Consider the following 18,769-nt stretch of genomic DNA (forward strand, 5'->3'; position numbering starts at 1 on the left):
GGGAAAGGAAATGAGGCCTGAAAACTCGGGAAGGAAGATGGACACCTCCTAGTGAGAACCCTAATCAAAGCCCTGACTGACTACCAGTATGAACAGACCCCAGAGGTAGGTGAGTTCATACACAGAAAAACCTAAAGTCCTATTTAAACCTAAAGGACCCTGGTACTAATGACAGGAATGAGACATCCTGTTCCTCCAAAAGGAAGGACAAACGGGAGTCTACCTAAGGCCTAATACAAAACGACAAGGAAAAGCATCACACAGAAAAGCCAAAATACAAAGAGAAAGGGTAACACTTAGGCTACATTTACATGACCATATGTGTTTTGCGGTCTACATTCCGAGTGGCATCCGTTTTTTTTGCGGATCCATTGTAACAATGCCTATCCTAGTCCGCAAAACGGACAAGAATAGGACATGTTCTATTTTTTTTGCGGGGATACGGAACGGACATACAGATGCGGATAGCACACGCTGTGCTGTACGCATTTTTTGCGGATCCATTGAAATAAATAGGTCTGCATCCTATCCCCCCAAAGAACGGAACGGAAACAAAATACGTTCATGTGAAGGTAGCCTTAACTTCCAAGAAGCTATGGCAGGACCAGAAACTCAGCCGGGATCCAAACACCAGCAATCCACAGGTCCAACTGAAGCTATAAACCGCACAGCATTGTGGGAGAAACAACTATAAATAGGGAAAGTTAAATGACCACAATAGCAACACCTGGAGGTTAAGGGTGTGGCCACTACCAGACACGACACAGACGCCTATTGATCCACAAGGTAAACATGTCAAATCAAACCACGTGTTGCCAATCTCAAAGATCTCCTGCCACTCACTGTCGCAGGGACGTCCGTATGTCTCGGTACGTCTGTGACACAATGTGACCATGTCCATGCTGTCTAGGAAGAAAACAAGCCCGGAAGATGAACACACCATGTGCACACTCCTCATGACTCCACAGGACTCAGAACTATATGTCTGATGTATTCTTGCAGCACTCCTGTGGCTTTTTGCCTACTAGTGGTATGGACCTGTAGCTGTAATATACTGCACTTACATAGGACAGCATATTAAGCTGACAGATCTGCTTTAGACTAATGTGCTTGTGATCCTTCTAAATGCACTCCTTGTTTTCTCTTTAAGTTGATGGACCATATCTTGAAGTTGTAGAGCAACCTAAACAGGTAAAGAACTAACTCTTATTGTTTACCTTTCATCCATAAACTCTGTTTTATGCTTTCATGCTTTGTTTATGGCCTGGTTATCAGTTACCTTAACCACCTCCTGTCCGCCCATAGACTAAAAACGTCCGGGAGGTGGTTCTCTATTTCTGAATGGATGTTCCAGAACGTCCATTCAGAAACTGCAGCTGCACGCTAATCGCGCAGCTGCTGATCGGGTTGCCCGCTATCAGTGACAGCAGGGCAACCCTTAGGCCCCTTTCACACGGGCGAGTATTCCGCGCGGATGCGATGCGTGAGTTGAACGCATTGCACCCGCACTGAATACCGACCCATTCATTTCTATGGGGCTGTTCACATGAGCGGTGATTTTCACGCATCACTTGTGCGTTGCGTGAAAATCGCAGCATGCTCTATATTCTGCGTTTTTCACGCAACGCAGGCCCCATAGAAGTGAATGGGGTTGCGTGAAAATCGCAAGCATCCGCAAGCAAGTGCGGATGTGGTGCGATTTTCACGCACGGTTGCTAGGAGACGATCGGGATGGAGACCCGATCATTATTATTTTCCCTTATAACATGGTTATAAGGGAAAATAATAGCATTCTGAATACAGAATACATAGTAAAATAGCGCTGGAGGGGTTAAAAAAAATAAAAAATAATTTAACTCACCTTAGTCCACTTGATCGCAATGCCCGGCATCTCCTTCTGTCTCCTTTACTGAACAGGACCTGTGGTGAGCATTTATTACAGGTCAAGGACCTTTGGTGACGTCACTCCGGTCATCACATGATCCATCACATGATCTTTTACCATGGTGATGGATCATGTGATGACCGGAGTGACGTCACCACAGGTCCTTGACCTGTAATGAATGCTCACCACAGGTCCTGTTCAGTAAAGGAGACCGAAAGAGATGCCGGGCATTGCGATCAAGTGGACTAAGGTGAGTTACATTTTTTTTTTTTTAACCCCTCCAGCGCTATTTTACTATGCATTCTGTATTCAGAATGCTATTATTTTCCCTTATAACCATGTTATAAGGGGAAATAATGCAATCTACAGAACACCTAACCCAAGCCCGAACTTAGTGAAGAAGTTCGGGTTTGGGTACCAAACATGCGCGATTTTTCTCATGCGAGTGCAAAACGCATTACAATGTTTTGCACTCGAGCGGAAAAATCGCGGGTGTTCCCGTAACGCACCCGCACATTTTCCCGCAACGCCCGTGTGAAATAGGCCTTAGAGAAGGCAGGGACAGTGCCCAGGTGTCCCTGCCTTCTGGATCGCTGCAAACACAGCGCTCACCGAGCAGGAAGCGCTTTCAGAGACCTCGATCAGCCCTGCACTGAGGCTGTACAGCCTCTCTGGGGGGGTGTATTTTTCCTGTAACTGGGGCTACTATGTCAGCCCCAGTTACAGGAGAAATCAACTGTGAAAAAAAAGTGAAGTAAATGTCCCCCAGAGGTCTTGTATGACCTTATGGGGGACGAAAAGTGTAAAATAAAAAATAAAAAAATAAAGTGTTAAAAAAAAAAAAAAAAGGTTTCACATGTAAAAAAAAAAAATACCCAAGTACATTTAAAAACATCCGGTACTGAGGGGTTGGGGGGATCAGCAAATGGCAGGCGGGGACTGGGACGAGCCTCCCTAGCGTCACTTGTCCCCTGCCTGCCATTGGCTGCTCCCCCACGACACCGGATGTTTTCATCCGTGCACGGGGAGAAGCTGCAGCGGCGGTGCGGCGACCAGGAGCGGCACAGAGAGCGGGTGGCCAGGTAAGTATATTCAGTGTTGGGGGGCCCGGCATATTGGGGAGGGCTTTTTATAGATTTGTATAACCCCTTTAACACAAAACAGCAAAATAAAGTCCTTACCCGTCTGGGCTCTAACTAAACAAGGTTTTCCTCCCTATGCTCAGGCTCAGCATTGGATAACAGGAGATCAGGCTCACACAGCCAGCAGGACATCTAGCCTCCCATGCTCTCTGACACAGAATGAGCATTTCTGCTTGTATTCCCACAGTATTGAGCCCAGTAGCTACACCTGGGATTACCTTAGACTAGGGGAAAAGTAGTACTAGAGTGAGGTGGAATGGCACCCCCTCCAGTCCTTTCACATACACAGTGTTACAATGGGAAATGCAAGTACTTACTACTGTACTAGTAGTAAAACAGACTTGTCAGGAGAGGTTACAAGTCCTTACTAACACATTTAGACTTTATGGCATATGCCTATGTCAGCATGTATATCAGATTATGTTATCATGCAGAGTTGTCACCCTCAATACATAAGCATGAAATGTAGTCTGTGCTATTCCTTTTATTGTCTGTCATATTTCTCTTTGCAGAGAGGTTTCCGCTTTCGATACGTGTGTGAAGGACCTTCACATGGTGGCCTTCCTGGAGCTTCTAGTGAGAAAAACAAGAAATCCTATCCTCAAATTAAGGTTAGATTTATCCGGATAGACTTGGGACTTGTTCATACTACCCCTAGTTATTTCCTTCAGAAGAGTGGAACAATGAAGATAATGAAAGGGCTGGATCTGGCACAGAACTGAATGGTGTTGAGTGAACCCCATTAACCATGATGGGTGAGTTCAGTTTCCGTTCGGGATTCCGCCCTTTTAGCAGAAGGAATTTATTGCAGTGTTCCTCAACTCCGGTCCTCAGGGCCCACCTTCCGGTCATGTTTTCAGGATTTCCTTGGTATTGAGCAGGTGATATAATTAGTGTCAGTGCATCAGGACTTACCACAGGTATTCATTTTGCGGGATATTCTCAAATCGTGACCGGTAGGTAGGCCTTGAGGACTGGAGTTGAGGAACACTGATTTATTGTATGTGTGGTGTCTGCTGGTCACCAGTATGCCCCATGGTATGTACATTACCCATTGGTACTATTCTTGGATCTTTATAGTGCAGTTATCCATTGTATTAGCAGTTGATCCGGGTCCAGTGTGGTTTTAGTACTGTCAGTCTTCCTTGCGCCATCTTTGCCCTTTAGCTCCTTGATGATTTTGCCCTGAGCTGAAGGCATAGTAATCTGACTGGATGCCACAGACTCACCTGATAGCCCTGTTTAAAAGGCTGTGGGTAAACAGTATATCTGTGAAGGATTAAGTACCTGATTGGTGAGGGTCTGACACCCGACACCCCCACCAATCAGCTGTTTGAAGAGGCTGTGGCCTTCTCACAGCCTGCCAAGCACATTGTGGCCTTACTTGGCATTGAAGCCTTTCACTTGAATTGGAGTAGGCTGCACATGTGACCAATGAACAAGACCTCACCGGAGTTCCATGGCCTCTTCAAACATCTGATTGTCAGGGGTGACTGGAGTCGGACACCTACCAATCAGATGTTGATGACCTATCCTGAGGATAGGCCATCAGTCGCTAACTCATGGAAAACCCCTTTAACATATTACTGAGAAACAGGTATAAGGACAAGCACACTACCATATCGCATATACAATGCTGTGCCTTTTACATTTCATCCGTTTACAAAAGGGGAAGTTTTAGTTTCCCTAAATAGAAGGAACTTAAAAATCACACAAGTAATGTATTTATATTTTACGGTATTGGTCTGGTACACATTGCATCAGCACACATTTTATTATACTTGTTACCTAGAAATTAAAGGGATATTCCCATGTTACCATTTATGTGATATCCACAGGAGGTTGGACCCGCTCCTGTCTCAAGAGCAGAGCCCCTTCCCACAGCCCTTATGAATGGAGAGGTGGCTGTACTTGCTTCTATGGGATATTTACAGCATGATTTATAGTGATCATGAACTATAAAAGAGCAGTGGAATGTTTTTCTTTTTTATTTCAGCATTTTTACGAAAATAAAAATTAAAGGGGTTTTTTGATTTTTTTTAAAAAGCAACCCAGTAGCATTGTAAATATCCTACACTCCCCAGTTCCCCCACTACGGTCCTCACCTCCAGTCTGTGTTTACATTTTTGCAGCATTAACGTAGTTGTACACACTACATGACCACTGCAACCAATCACTGGCCTCTGCTGAGTCTAGTGATTGGCTTTGGCGGGAGGGACATACTGAGAAGGAGGACTGAAACATGGTGCTGAAAACTGTGGGGAATAACTTGAGTGCGGGATTTTTATTTCATCATATTTAGTGGCGCTAGGTTACATTTGAAATCAGTCGGCCAACCCCATTCATTTTAACTTTTAACTCAGTAAGGGTCCATTCACACGTCCGCAAAATGGGTCCGCATCCGTTCTGCAATAACGGGTGCAGACCCATTCATTTTCAATGGGGCCGGAATGTGCTGTCCACATTCGTATTTGCAGATTGGCATCCGCATTTGCGGATCCGCACTTCCACATCCGTGCTTCCGTTTACGCCAAAAAATAGAACATGTCCTATTCTTGTCCGCAATTGCGGACAAGATTAGGCATTTTCTATTATAGTGACAGCAATGTGCGGTCTGCAAATTGCGGAATGCACTTTGCCAGTGTCCGTGTTTTGCGGATCCGAAATTTGCGGATCCGCAAAACACTTACGGACGTGTGAATGGACCATCACACTGACTTTTTATTTATTTTATTTTTTATTTATTTTATGGTATGCTATCATCATTTTAAATGTTGCTATAAATCCATTGTCCAGGCTGTTTCCAGAGTGTCAAAACCAACAATACCGAATATGTGTAATTACCTGATCCATACCTGATGACGTTCCTGTATTACAGCCAGTTCTCCTGTCCTGATCACACATGCACAACTGTCTGCGGCTTATGACGAGCATACCTGTCATGTCCTGAATGCGTTAACATGCCAGACCCTTTGCTATCTAGGAGACGCAGAGGTGCCTGGCACTGACCTGTCTTCCTCCCCCTAATGATGTAGCCATGCACACGTGGCTGTTCCATGCGTGGTACCATCTTCTTATGTGCATGGGGCAGACTTCTTGGGACAGAAGCCACATTTCGAAGAGACTGTTTTGATAGGGCGTTTGTATTAAAATGTACCCTATGCCAAGTGTTTTTTTATCTATTAAAATGAGAATAGGAATTGTGCCGCAATATGTAAGAAGGGGCTGTATTCAGTTTGTAATTGATACCATTCATATGTTTGTAGAGTATGTTATAAATCAGTGTTTCCTAGTGTAGCTATTATAATCCCTTTCACGCCGCAGCATATTTCTGAGTGTAGCAGTACGTTTTTGCAGGCTGGTTGGCCGCACGTTAATTTGGGAAATTCCATGGACCGGTTAGTGTACTTTCCATTACAGGGACATGTAAATGCATTGGCTGCCTTCCAGATGTTGAGAGCTATTCAGAAGCTACTGTATACACATGTGGGTTATTACACAGATTTGTGATAGTGGATGGAATGCTTGTGTCCAGCTTCTAGCTCACACACTGTGCTGCAGGGGGTATTGTTTGTTACAGAAATGCTGTGATTTGTTACTATTATTCATTGTGTGATTTTTGCAGTTGTAGTGTTTGCTTTTCAAGAGTTAGAGAGTTAGAAGAAAAAAAATACCCTAACCATCCAACTCTTTCACGGTAACAATTTCCTTCCCCTCTGTATTCACAATGCAGTGTATATTTAACCCATCACAGCCCTTAGCGCAATAGTACATCAACAGGGAGCAAGAGGTATATGGAGCAGAGTCATCAGTTGATCTTGCTCCATACGCGCGTATATCAACTGTGTAATAAAGCCAGCAGACCGCAATGACTGGGATCAGAGACAACTCCAATCCTGGTCTTTTAACCCCACAGATGCTATGGTCAATAGCAAACACAGCACGTAAGTGGTTAAACAGAGGGAGGGGTCTCCCTCTGAACAGAGCCCCCACAGCTCATATTGGTGACTGTGACAGCCTGGGGTCTTGTGAAGGCTGTCATGCTTGTCATAGTAAGCTGAGGCATAGCCTAACAGGCAGCAAGTAAAAATCCCCTAGATTGCAATGGTTCTCTATTGTAGTCTATGGTACAAGCCATCATCCCCTTTCTCAGTTTTACATATAAAAATAAACAATATTAAATAAGCTTAATTGTCATTGCTGTGCCTGAAAATGTTAATGAACTTCTTAAAATATAAAAATATTTTTCCTGCGAAAAAATAAGAATGTATGATTCCCCATTCTTGATCACCTTGCCCCTCTAAAACAATTGAATAAAAATTATCAAAAGGTCATATGTAACCTCAAATTGTACCAACAGCATCTACAGCTGTCCCCACTAAAAACAAGTCCTAACACAGCTCTGCAGACAAAAGCCCCTTTCAGACGAGCGAGTTCCACGCTCCGGACTCACAGCGCGAGTATGCAGCAGCTCCCGTCTTGACCTCCCAGCACTGACTGGGTCGCATAGCATTATATTGATTTATGATGTTATGTAACTCTTACAGTTCTGGAATGTATTGAATAACACTGACATAATGCTGTCAGTGTTATTCAATACATTCCAGAACTATACGGACGGGTTCTCTCTCTGACATGTTGCGAGTCCAGAGTGTGGAAGTCGCTCGTCTAAAAGAGGCCAAAAACATAAAAAGTAATGGGTGTCAGAGTGTGGCAATGCAAATAAAATTTAAATTTTTTCAAAGGTTTTTATTTTTGTAAAAGTAGTTAAAATAAAAACTGTATAAATTTTGTATCCCTGGAATTGTACAGTCGTGGCCAAAAGTTTTGAGAATTACATAAATATTGGAAATTGGAATAGTTGTTGCTTAAGTTTTTATAATAGCAATTTGCATATACTCCAGAATGTTATGAAGAGTGATCAGATGAATTGCATAGTCCTTCTTTGCCATGAAAATTAACTTAATCCCCAAAAAAACTTTCCACTGCATTTCATTGCTGTCATTAAAGGACCTGCTGAGATCATTTCAGTAATCGTCTTGTTAACTCAGGTGAGAATGTTGACGAGCACAAGGCTGGTGATCATCATGTCAGGCTGATTGGGTTAAAATGGCAGACTTGATATGTTAAAGGAGGGTGATGCTTGAAATCATTGTTCTTCCATTGTTAACCATGGTGACCTGCAAAGAAATGCATGCAGCCATCATTGCGTTGCATAAAAATGGCTTCACAGGCAAGGATATTGTGGCTACTAAGATTGCACCTCAATCAACAATTTATAGGATCATCAAGAACTTCAAGGAAAGAGGTTACATTCTTGTTAAGAAGGCTTCAGGGCGTCCAAGAAAGTCCAGCAAGCGCCAGGCTCGTCTCCTAAAGAGGATTCAGCTGCAGGATCGGAGTGCCACCAGTGCAGAGCTTGCTCAGGAATGGCAGCAGGCAGGTGTGAGCGCATCTGCACGCACAGTGAGTCGAAGACTTTTGGAAGATGGCCTGGTGTCAAGAAGGGCAGCAAAGAAGCCACTTCTCTCCAAAAAAAAACATCAGGGACAGATTGATTTTCTGCAGAAAGTATGGTGAATGGACTGCTGAAGACTGGGGCGAAGTCATATTCTCCGATGAAGCCTCTTTCCGATTGTTTGGGGCATCTGGAAAAAGGCTTGTCCGGAGAAGAAAAGGTGAGTGCTACTATCAGTCCTGTGTCATGCCAACAGTAAAGCATCCTGAGACCATTCATGTGTGGGGTTGCTTCTCATCCAAGGGAGTGGGCTCACTCACAATTTTGCCCAAAAACACAGCCATTAATAAAGAATGATACCAAAACACCCTCCAACAGCAACTTCTTCCAACAATCCAACAACAGTTTGGTGAAGAACAATGCATTTTCCAGCACGATGGAGCACCGTGCCATAAGGCAAAAGTGATAACTAAGTGGCTCGGGGACCAAAACATTGACATTTTGGGTCCATGGTCTGGAAACTCCCCAGATCTTAATCCCATTGAGAACTTGTGGTCAATCCTCAAGAGGCGGGTGGACAAACAAAAACCCACTAATTCTGACAAACTCCAAGAAGTGATTATGAAAGAATGGGTTGCTATCAGTCAGGAATTGGCCCAGAAGTTGATTGAGAGCATGCCCAGTCGAATTGCAGAGGTCCTGAAAAAGAAGGGCCAACACTGCAAATACTGACTCTTTGCATAAATGTCATGTAATTGTCGATAAAAGCCTTTGAAACGTATGAAGTGCATGTAATTATATTTCACTACATCACAGAAACAACTGAAACAAAGATCTAAAAGCAGTTTAGCAACAAACTTTGTGAAAACTAATATATGTGTCATTCTCAAAACTTTTGGCCACGACTGTACAGACCCAGAGAATAAACTCGTCAAGTCAATTTTAGAGCATAATGAACGCTATAAAACCAAAACCCGAAAAACCATGGCAAAAATGCATTTTGTTTTTTCATTTCATTTGACAAAGAATTTTTCCCCGTTTTTCAATTAAAGAAATACAACTTGTCCTGCAAGTCATAAGCCCTCAAAAAGCTGTAAGATTGGAAAAAGACATTATAGATCTTGGAAGGCAGGGAGGAAAAAATGAAAACACAAAAACAAAAATTGGCTCAATCCTCAAGACATGACATAGCATATATGATGGGAGAGCTCCAATGGTTAAATCCATTAAATGTATTGTTGGGATATGTACAAGTGGGCAGGGTTGGCAATGGCAAAAGTTTCAGAAAGTTAAAGGTCCAACACTTTATTTTTGTTCTAAAATAATAATAATATCACGACAAAGTTATGTAGTCACTCTAAGCAACTTCATAGCAACATAAACATAAGGAAAGCACCTTCCCATCTGGGCGCTAACTGAACATAGATTTCCTCACCTAGGCATACAGCAGAGAATAGGCTTTACTCAGCCAGCAGGTCATACTTCCGAGCTCTGACATGGAATTAACATTTCAGCTCTGTATTTATTCCCCCAGTAATGAGCCCGGCAGCTACACTTGAGTTTGCCTCAGGCCAGAGGAAAGTGGTGTACTGGAGTGGAGCGAGAATGGCAACACCTATGTGCCACTCCATAAAAACCCAGCCCATAATAAAGTGCCTCAGCAAAATAAACTTTGCTGAAGCAACCTAGCTTTCTGGATTCTTTTTACCTCATCTGATATACTGTACACCCCCTACAGTACTTTACATCGTGTTACAAAATCCGTAAGCCCCATTCACCTAACATAAGGCCCCATTCACACAGTATTCTTTTACCGGTGAGATTTGGCAATGTTTTCAATAGGGGGCTGTGCTGCACTTCATGCAGCCTTGGTTTATAGCCGCCATCACTTCAAGGAAGCAAATGTCCTTTCTTGCTGCAGTGTCCCACCGGATACTGCTGGAACCCATGACAGGTGACCACGTGTAGTTTCGCTCAATTCAGCAGTATCCAAAAAGAAAAATGCCGCAGGAGACGCGGTAGATTTTGCCTTTTCAAAATTTGCAGCGAGGGTGTATCTTTGAACTCTGCAGAAAGAGTGTATATTTGAACTTTATAGAGCCAGTATATGCTTGTATACTTTTCTTATGATGGATACAACAGTATGTTTGACTACTATGTTATTTTCAGAAGACTCATAGTGGTAAACGGAGAGTATTACAGGACTGCCGGAAATAGCCGAGCCAGATCTTCTCAGCTATTTTCAGAATTCCGGTGAAAAAGGGGATGGCTGCGCATGTGTGGCTGCCTTCTGTTGGAGGTCCCGTTCTTCAATCGCAGCAGATCCCAAATGTGAGACCCGCACCTATCTAACATTGATGGCATATCCTAGTGATAAACCATCAATGTCCCAGATGGGTCCAACCTCTTCAAACTCCTGGGCAACCTTTTTGATGTGGTCAAAGATCTTCTTCTTGGTTTAGTGTTACAAAGAATATCCTTACTACTTATATTAATATTGTGGTCTATGAATTATGGAATTTAGATTTTTGTGTCTGACAGATAAACAACTACGTTGGGCAAGCTAAAATCATTGTGCAGCTGGTGACCAATGGCAAAGATGTCCGCCTACATGCCCACAGCTTAGTGGGAAAGCACTGTGAAGATGGAGTCTGTTCTATAAGCGTGGGACCCAAAGACAATGTTGTTGGGTGAGTTGCTCTTCCTTGCACTTAAGACTGTACGTGATTCAAGGCATTCATTTAAAGTACAAAAAAGCAGGAAATAACTAGTAAACCTCTGTACTTGGTTTGTTCAGATATTCCAAAACCACAGCATGTTTCAAACATGCATGACATTCATCTGAGGTTTTTGTGCACTGACATTGTACTTCCCACGCTAGATGACTAGTAGTACTGATATCTACACACCCAGTCTCTCTGAAATGTAATGTTATGGCCCATGTATGTGGAGCCGTTTTTGAAACTATTGATGAAAATCTCCTTCAGAACAATGATTGTACTCATGCTGCCATTAACAAATGGAAGTCTAGTCGTAGCAGTATATATATATATATAGTAATGCCAACATAAGGCTACTTTCACACTTGCACTAGCAGGGTCCGGATCCGTACTAACGCTAACCCATGTGTGCCGCCGGAAGTCCGCTCCGGCCCTATTCACTATAATGGGGACGGGCCACACATGCCGAGAGGAGGCCGGACAAAAACTGCAGCATCCTCGGTATCACGTCTGATATAGCAGGTATCATACGTGCGGCACAGAGGGGAGGGAAGGGGGGTACTTTTTTTACTAGGGAGAGGGAGGAGTGGTGACCCCTAACTCACCTAGCACTGGCTGCCCTAACGTCCCTAGACGGGCTGCTAAACCGTACGCTGATCACGTGCCTTGTCTCTGGCTTACCCTGAAATAATCCCTAGGTAGTCAGTAGGGAGGTGGAGCACTAGTCCTCACCACTGACACCTAGGGTAACAACAGGAAAAGGACAAACAACACAAACACCACAAAGAATCCCCGAAGGGAGACAACAAACAGGAGAGAACCAGAGATCCAACAGCTCCAGTTCCAACGGCTCCACAGCAACTCCAACTCCACCAGAGGTCAGAATAGAAGATCTGGAAAAAAGGTCTATATCTGGCAACAAGGCAAGCAGAAAGGGAGATTATATAGTAGCTGGGAGTGGCTGACAGAGAACAGCTGAAAGGAAAAGCTACAGATTCCTACATGGGACAAAAAGGATCGCAAACCTAAGCAGGAGAACCTGGACCGGAATCCATTCCCACTACTAGGTCATGGAGCGATCTCTTGAAACCGAGCAAGTAGCCACCCACTGCGACCTTTTGACCCCACGCACAACAGGGTCAGCGATAGGTCGTGACATCCTCGTGACACTCGGCCCGTCCACATTATAGTGAATGGGGCTGGAGCTGACTTCCGGCAGCACACATGGGCTAGCATTAGTATGAATCCGGCAGGCTGTTCCCCTGCTGGAACAGCCTGCCGGACCCTGCTAGCGCAAGTGTGAAAGTAGCCTAATACAAGTAACCGATAGCACTAATAACTGCAATGATTTGTCTGCATACAACTGGAATCATTGAGGAACTGTATAGTGCCTTGAAAAAGTATTCATACTCCTTGAACTTTTCCCCATTTTTTCACGTTAAACCCACACACTTAAATATATTTTATAGGAATTTTATGCAATATGCTAACACAAAGTAACAAGTATGTGTAAAGTGAAAAGAAAATGTTTTTCAAAACTTTTTATAAATGAAAATCTGGAAAGTGTGACGTTCATTTGTATTTAGCCCTCCTGAGTCAATACTTTGTAGGACGACCTTTCACTGCAATTACAGCTGTACGTTTTTTGGGGTATGTCTCTACCAGCTTTGCACATATGGAGGCAGACATTTTTCATTCATTTCATTCAATTTTTAATTTCATTCTTCTTTGCAAAATAGCTCAAGCTTGGTCAGATTGAATGGAGAACGTCTGTGAACAGCAATTTTCAAGTCTTGCCACAGATTCTCAATGGGATTTAGGTCTGGACTTTGACTGGGCCATTCTAACACATGAATATGCTTTGACCTAAACCATTCCATTGTAGCTCTGGCTGTATGTTCAGGGTTGTTGTCCTGCTGGAAGGTGAACCTCTGCCCCAGTCTCAAGTCTTTTGTAGCCTCTACCAGGTTTTCCTCCAGGATTGCGCTGTATTTAGCTCCATCCATATTCCTGTCATCTCTGACCAGCTTCCCGGTCCCTGATGAAGAAAAGCAGCCCCACAGCATGGTGCTGCTGTTGCCACCATGTTTCACGATTGGGGTGGTGTGTTCAGGGTAATGTGCAGTGTTGGTTTTCCACCACACATAGCAGTTTGCATTTAGGCAAAAAAGTTTATCTTTGGTCTCATCTGAGCAAAGCACCTTGTTCTGCATGTTTGCTGTGTCCCCTACATGGCTTATGGAAAACTGCAAACATGGCTTTCTTTCAAAAATGGCTTTCTTACCTCTGTTCCATAAAGGCCAGATTTGTGGAGTACATGACTAATAGTTGTCCTGTGGACAGATTCTCCCACCTGAGGTGTGGATCTCTGCAGCGCCTCCAGAATGACTATGGGCCTCTTAGCTGCTCCCCTAATTAGTACTCTCTTTGCCTGGGCTGTCAGTTTAGGTGGACGGCTATGTCTTGGTAGGTATCCATTCATAAGATATTCAGAGCTTGGGATTTTTTTATTACCTAACCCTGCTTTACAGTTCTCCACAACTTTAACTCTGACCTGTCTGGTGTGTTCCTTGGTTTTCATGATGCTGTTTGATCACTAGTGTTCTCTAACAAACCTCTAAGGCCTTCACAGAACAGCTGTAGTTATACTGAGAAAAATTACACTGGTGGACTCTTTTTACTAATTAGGTGACTTGAGAAGGCAATTGGTCATATTGGATTTTACTTAGGGGTATCAGAGTACAGGGGGCTGAATATAAATGCATCCCACACTGTTCTGATTTTTATTTTTTTATTGAAAACCATTTATAATTTTCTTTTTCACTTCACACATACATTACTTGCTACTTTGTGTTGGGCTATAACATAAAATCTTAATAAAATACGGACATCGGCAATTGCGGACAAGAATAGGACATGTTCTATTTTTTTCAGGATCGGAATTGCGGGTCCGCATTTCCGGATCTGGGCCGCACATCGTGCGGCCCCATAGAAATAAGTGGGTCCGCAGTTCCGTTCCGCAAAATGCAGAATGGAATTGCGGACGTGTGAATGGAGCCTTATAGTCACATACCAGAATGTGCACTCTAAACCACGAGATGCTGACTAGATTGGGGTGCAGAGAATCCCTTGATCTTCACAATTAACTCCCACAAAGAGGTGTAAACTTTGCTGGAGGAGAATTCCAAGGTCAGGAGGAGTTTTATCAAAACTGTTATAAAGGAAAACTGCCCTAGTTGCCCATCAGTCACATTCCATCTTTCATTTTCCGAAGGAGCTGTGAAAAATGAAAGGTGGAAATGCCCCCATAGTCTCCAGAATATTCACAGATTGATGGTGCTAGCACAGGTGGAGCAGTGATCAGGAACAGAGCTAAGGGTTGTCACCAGGAGTTCAGGCACAATGCAACAGTCCAGAGGATAAACCAGGATTGTAGTCTAGAGAAATCCAGAGGTTAGAGCGAGAGGTGGTACAACAGGTGACAAGCAATCTAAAGGACAAGACAGCAGGGTAGTCATAAACAAGGTCAGAATCAGGAACAAATTCAGTCAGAGGTCAAAGGCAGTAGCAGAAACACATGAACAAGAGCGAGGATAGGAGGCAACACATTGGAGACAGATTGCCAGTGAAATAGTTCCGGCTGAAGAGAGTTGCGAGATCAGGAGCAGCGCAGAGCTTGGATCCAGTGAGGTAACAGGGTCTTTGTTCATGTGAAATCTAAACACGGGTGAATTTGTACTGCATAGAGGTCACTAAGTATTAAACTGCTAGTTATTACTGTCAAAGGGTATTTTGAATGGTCCTCAGATATTGTCATTAGATTGCAGCCTATAATCTGAATTGGACCAAGACTTCAGGTTGTGGCAAAACTGTTTGTTGTCTGCTGGTGATCTGTCTGGTAAACCGCAAGAGATTTAAATAAAAACTGCCTTTTCATTAAGATTTCATGCACATGCACAGAGTATTCTGTTATCTCATCCTTAGCAACAAATGGCAAACTGATGTTTTATTAATAATCTATAATAATAAAACCCCTGTGTGAGTGCGCTGTGTCTGTGTGTGTGTCACCAGTTTTTCACTGGGCATGTGCGGGGTCCAATCAGGACACAGCGCTCCACACGGACACAGCGCTACACACAAGTTTCCCTGCAGTCTGACTGCCCATAGATACCTCCGAGGCCACAGTCCCCCCGCCGCCGTCCGCTCCTGCCACAGTTCCCCTGCCGCCGTCCACTCCTCTCTCTGCTCAGGAGTCTCAGCCACAAGCCACAGCCAGCAATCTCAGCCACAGCCACCAGTCTCGGCCACCAGCCACAGCCACCATTCAGTACCAGCAGTCTCAGCCATAGCCGCCAGTCTCGACCACCAGTCAGTGTGGTCAAGTTCCCTTGCCATTTAATATAGACTGTTCCTACTAATGTTTATGCACTACTATTCTAGCACCCGTTATTGTAACGGGCTTAATGTGTAGTAACAATAATAATAATAGGTAAAATTATTGTACACTGATAAAGCACATACTCTGCTATGAGGCAGGGTGAGTATGTAGCATTTGAAACTGTAGACTTGAATATAATATTTCATCTGTTCCTTTGCTGAATGTATCAATAGGTTCCCCAATTTAGGAATTCTTCATGTAACAAAGAAAAAAGTGATTGAGATACTGGAGGCGCGCATGTTGGATGCCTTTAAGAAGGGTTATAATGCTGGTCTCTTGGTGCACCCTGAGTTAAATTATCCATGTTTACCGGACAGGCCGTTGACAGGTTAGTCACATATATGGAAATAAATGGCTTATGTTAGAAAAATGCACATAAACTAAAAGGGGTTATCCCATTTTAGACAATGGGGGCATATTGCTAGGATATGCCCCCATTGTCTGATAGGTGGACCCGCACCTACAAGGAGAACGGAGCGGAGAAAGTTAAGCAGCCGCCCGCCATTCATTTCTATGGAGCCGCCGAAAATAGCCGAGCGCTGGCTCGGCTATTTCCGTCGGCCCCATAGAAATGAATGGGAGCGGTGGCCGCGCATGTGCGGTGCGCTCCCATTCACTTCAATTTGGAGAGGCGGGGAGCTGCGCCTGGTGGTGGACGGACCCCGGTAAACCCGGGGTCCTCCAGCCACAACTCTCCCCGGCTCCGTTCTCCTTGTAGGTGCGCGTCCCAGAGGTGGGACCCGCACCTATCAGACAATGGGGGCATATCTTAGCGATATGCCCCCATTGTCTAAGATGGGATAACCCCTTTAATACTGTGTTTTCACATTGCAGCCAGAGTGAGTTTTGTGTGTGTGTGTGTGGTTCTCCACATTCACAGAAAAACTGCAACAACATGTGGCAAAGTGTGAACACATCCCAATGGTGTTTTCCTTGCAAACTAGTTTATTTTGTTGGTTCAGCATAGTACTGTGATATACAGTAAGTATTGACCATTACTATTCTCTGTAGGAATTTAAGACTTTAGCCCTTTAATGACCGTGAAATTTTCCATTTTTTCATTTTCATTTTTTACTCCCAGCCATACCGTTTTTATTTTTTGATTCACATAGCTATATGAGGGCTTTTTTTTTTTTTTTTTGTGAGACGTTATACTTTCAAATAGCACCATACAATGTAGATACAATGTAGTGGGAAGCAGAAAATAAATTTCAATTGGAGTAGAATAAAAAAAAAAAAAGAATCTGCCACAATTTTATGGGTTTTGTTTTTACAGCGTTTCCTATGCGGTAAAACTGACCTGTTACTTTTATTCTCTGGGTCAGTATGAATACAGCTATAACCCATATGTATAGTTTTTCTTGTGTTTTAATACTGAAATAAAAAAATATAGACTTTGAATGTTTTCTTTGCATCACCATATTCCTATCTTTATAATTTTTATATGTACCTAGCTGTGTGAGGGATCATCTTTGCTGAGTGATCTGGCGTGTATATGACATTTTATAAAAAATTTTGGCACAGCTGAAGCGACCATAAATAGGAGGAATCGGCCATTTTGACTTTTAGTATGGGCATTTTCGCATGTGGCAATATCCATGAATTTTTTAAATTGTTTATGTACTTTTATTTTAAGTTTCCAATTTCTCTAGCTGATATCCTCAGTGAGAACAAGTACCCCCCAGAACTCTCTCAAAGGCATTTAACAAATGCTAATTCTGATGGAAGATATCAGAATCAGCTCTCTACACAAATTTTCTTAGTCATGTTTCAGGGCTCTTTCATGGGTCCAACGTTGAGTAGCTACCTACAGTTTTGTACGAGAGCTAATTTGCATGTCATTTTTCCCATGGAACATTGCCTGTAAGACTCTTTATTTCGGCTGGATCTCTTCAGTATCTTCTAGAGGCGTATTATTCTGTCTAAGGGTACATTCACATGACATGAAAAAAATGGCTGTTAAAAACATCAAAACGGTCCATTTTTACCGGCTGTTTTTTATGGATGCCTTTCTGAAAAATAGCCATTAAAAACAGCCCCTTTGAATTCTATGTGGGCTGACGACAGTGAAAACTGAGAAAATAGGACATATCCTATTGTTCGATGGCCATTATTCACAGCCAGTTACAAAAAACGGCTGTGTGAATAGAACCATAGACAGCAATGGTTCTGAAAATGGCCATCAAATGCCTTTTCTTCACTGTCGTGTGAATGCGCCCTAACAATATACAGCACTGTGCTTCTTCAGGAGCTCAGAAGATGTGTCAGCCAGTGGTAGATGACCGGGAACTACAGATAAATCCACTTGTAGATTCTGTTTTACCTGTTGGAGTAACTTAGATTCGAATGAAACTCAACACAGATATCCCTATGTCTACCCATTTCTGTAAAATTACTGGTATCAGCCAAGAGAATACCTTTAGTTTGACTACAGAACTTTACCCTTTCTTCAGTGCCATTTCCCCTCCTTGATGCGTACATTGGATTTTTTTTTTTTTACGTTTCTTATTTGTATTTTGTATTGTAGAACGGGAAAAAGAGCTGATTCGACAAGCAGCATTTCAGCAGTCAAAAGACATTGATCTTAGCGTGGTACGACTGATGTTCACGGCTTTCTTGCCAGATAGCAATGGGGGTTTCACTAGACGACTGGAACCTGCTCTATCCGTTCCCATATTTGACAGTAGTAAGTAGTCTTCTTGTGTATATATCCTGGACTTTGAAAAAATTTTATTTAGTCAGCCACCAATTGTGCAAGTTCTCCCACTTAAAAGGTGAGAGAGGCCTGTAATTTTCATCATAGGTACACTTTAACTATGAGACAGAATGGGGGGAAAGAATACAGGAAATCACATTGTAGGATTTCTAATGAATTAATTGGTAAATTCCTCGGTAAAATAAGTATTTGGTCACCTACAAACAAGCAAGATTTCTGGCTCTCACAGACCTGTAACTTCTTCTTTAAGAGGCTCCTCTGTCCTCCACGCGTTACCTGTATTAATGGAACCTGTTTGAACTTGTCATCAGTATAAAAGACACCTGTCCACAACCTCAAACAGTCACACTCCAAACTCCAGTATGGCCAAGACCAAAGAGCTGTCGAAGGACACCTGCACCAGGCTGGGA

General features: G+C 43.2%; 1 protein-coding gene across 1 annotated transcript in view; it reads left to right on the top strand.

Annotated features, from left to right (window-relative positions):
• Positions 1-18,769, top strand: part of NFKB1 (nuclear factor kappa B subunit 1) — a 139,322-nt gene that overhangs the window by 60,271 nt on the left and 60,282 nt on the right. The window contains exons 4-8 of the mRNA XM_040418220.1: positions 1,151-1,191; positions 3,540-3,638; positions 11,027-11,175; positions 15,817-15,971; positions 18,171-18,329. Coding sequence (XP_040274154.1) covers positions 1,151-1,191; positions 3,540-3,638; positions 11,027-11,175; positions 15,817-15,971; positions 18,171-18,329 — 603 coding nt within the window. The remainder of the gene's footprint in view (positions 1-1,150; positions 1,192-3,539; positions 3,639-11,026; positions 11,176-15,816; positions 15,972-18,170; positions 18,330-18,769) is intronic.

This window comes from Bufo bufo, chromosome 2 (genome assembly GCF_905171765.1).
Source record: "Bufo bufo chromosome 2, aBufBuf1.1, whole genome shotgun sequence".
Classification (NCBI taxonomy): domain Eukaryota; kingdom Metazoa; phylum Chordata; class Amphibia; order Anura; family Bufonidae; genus Bufo; species Bufo bufo.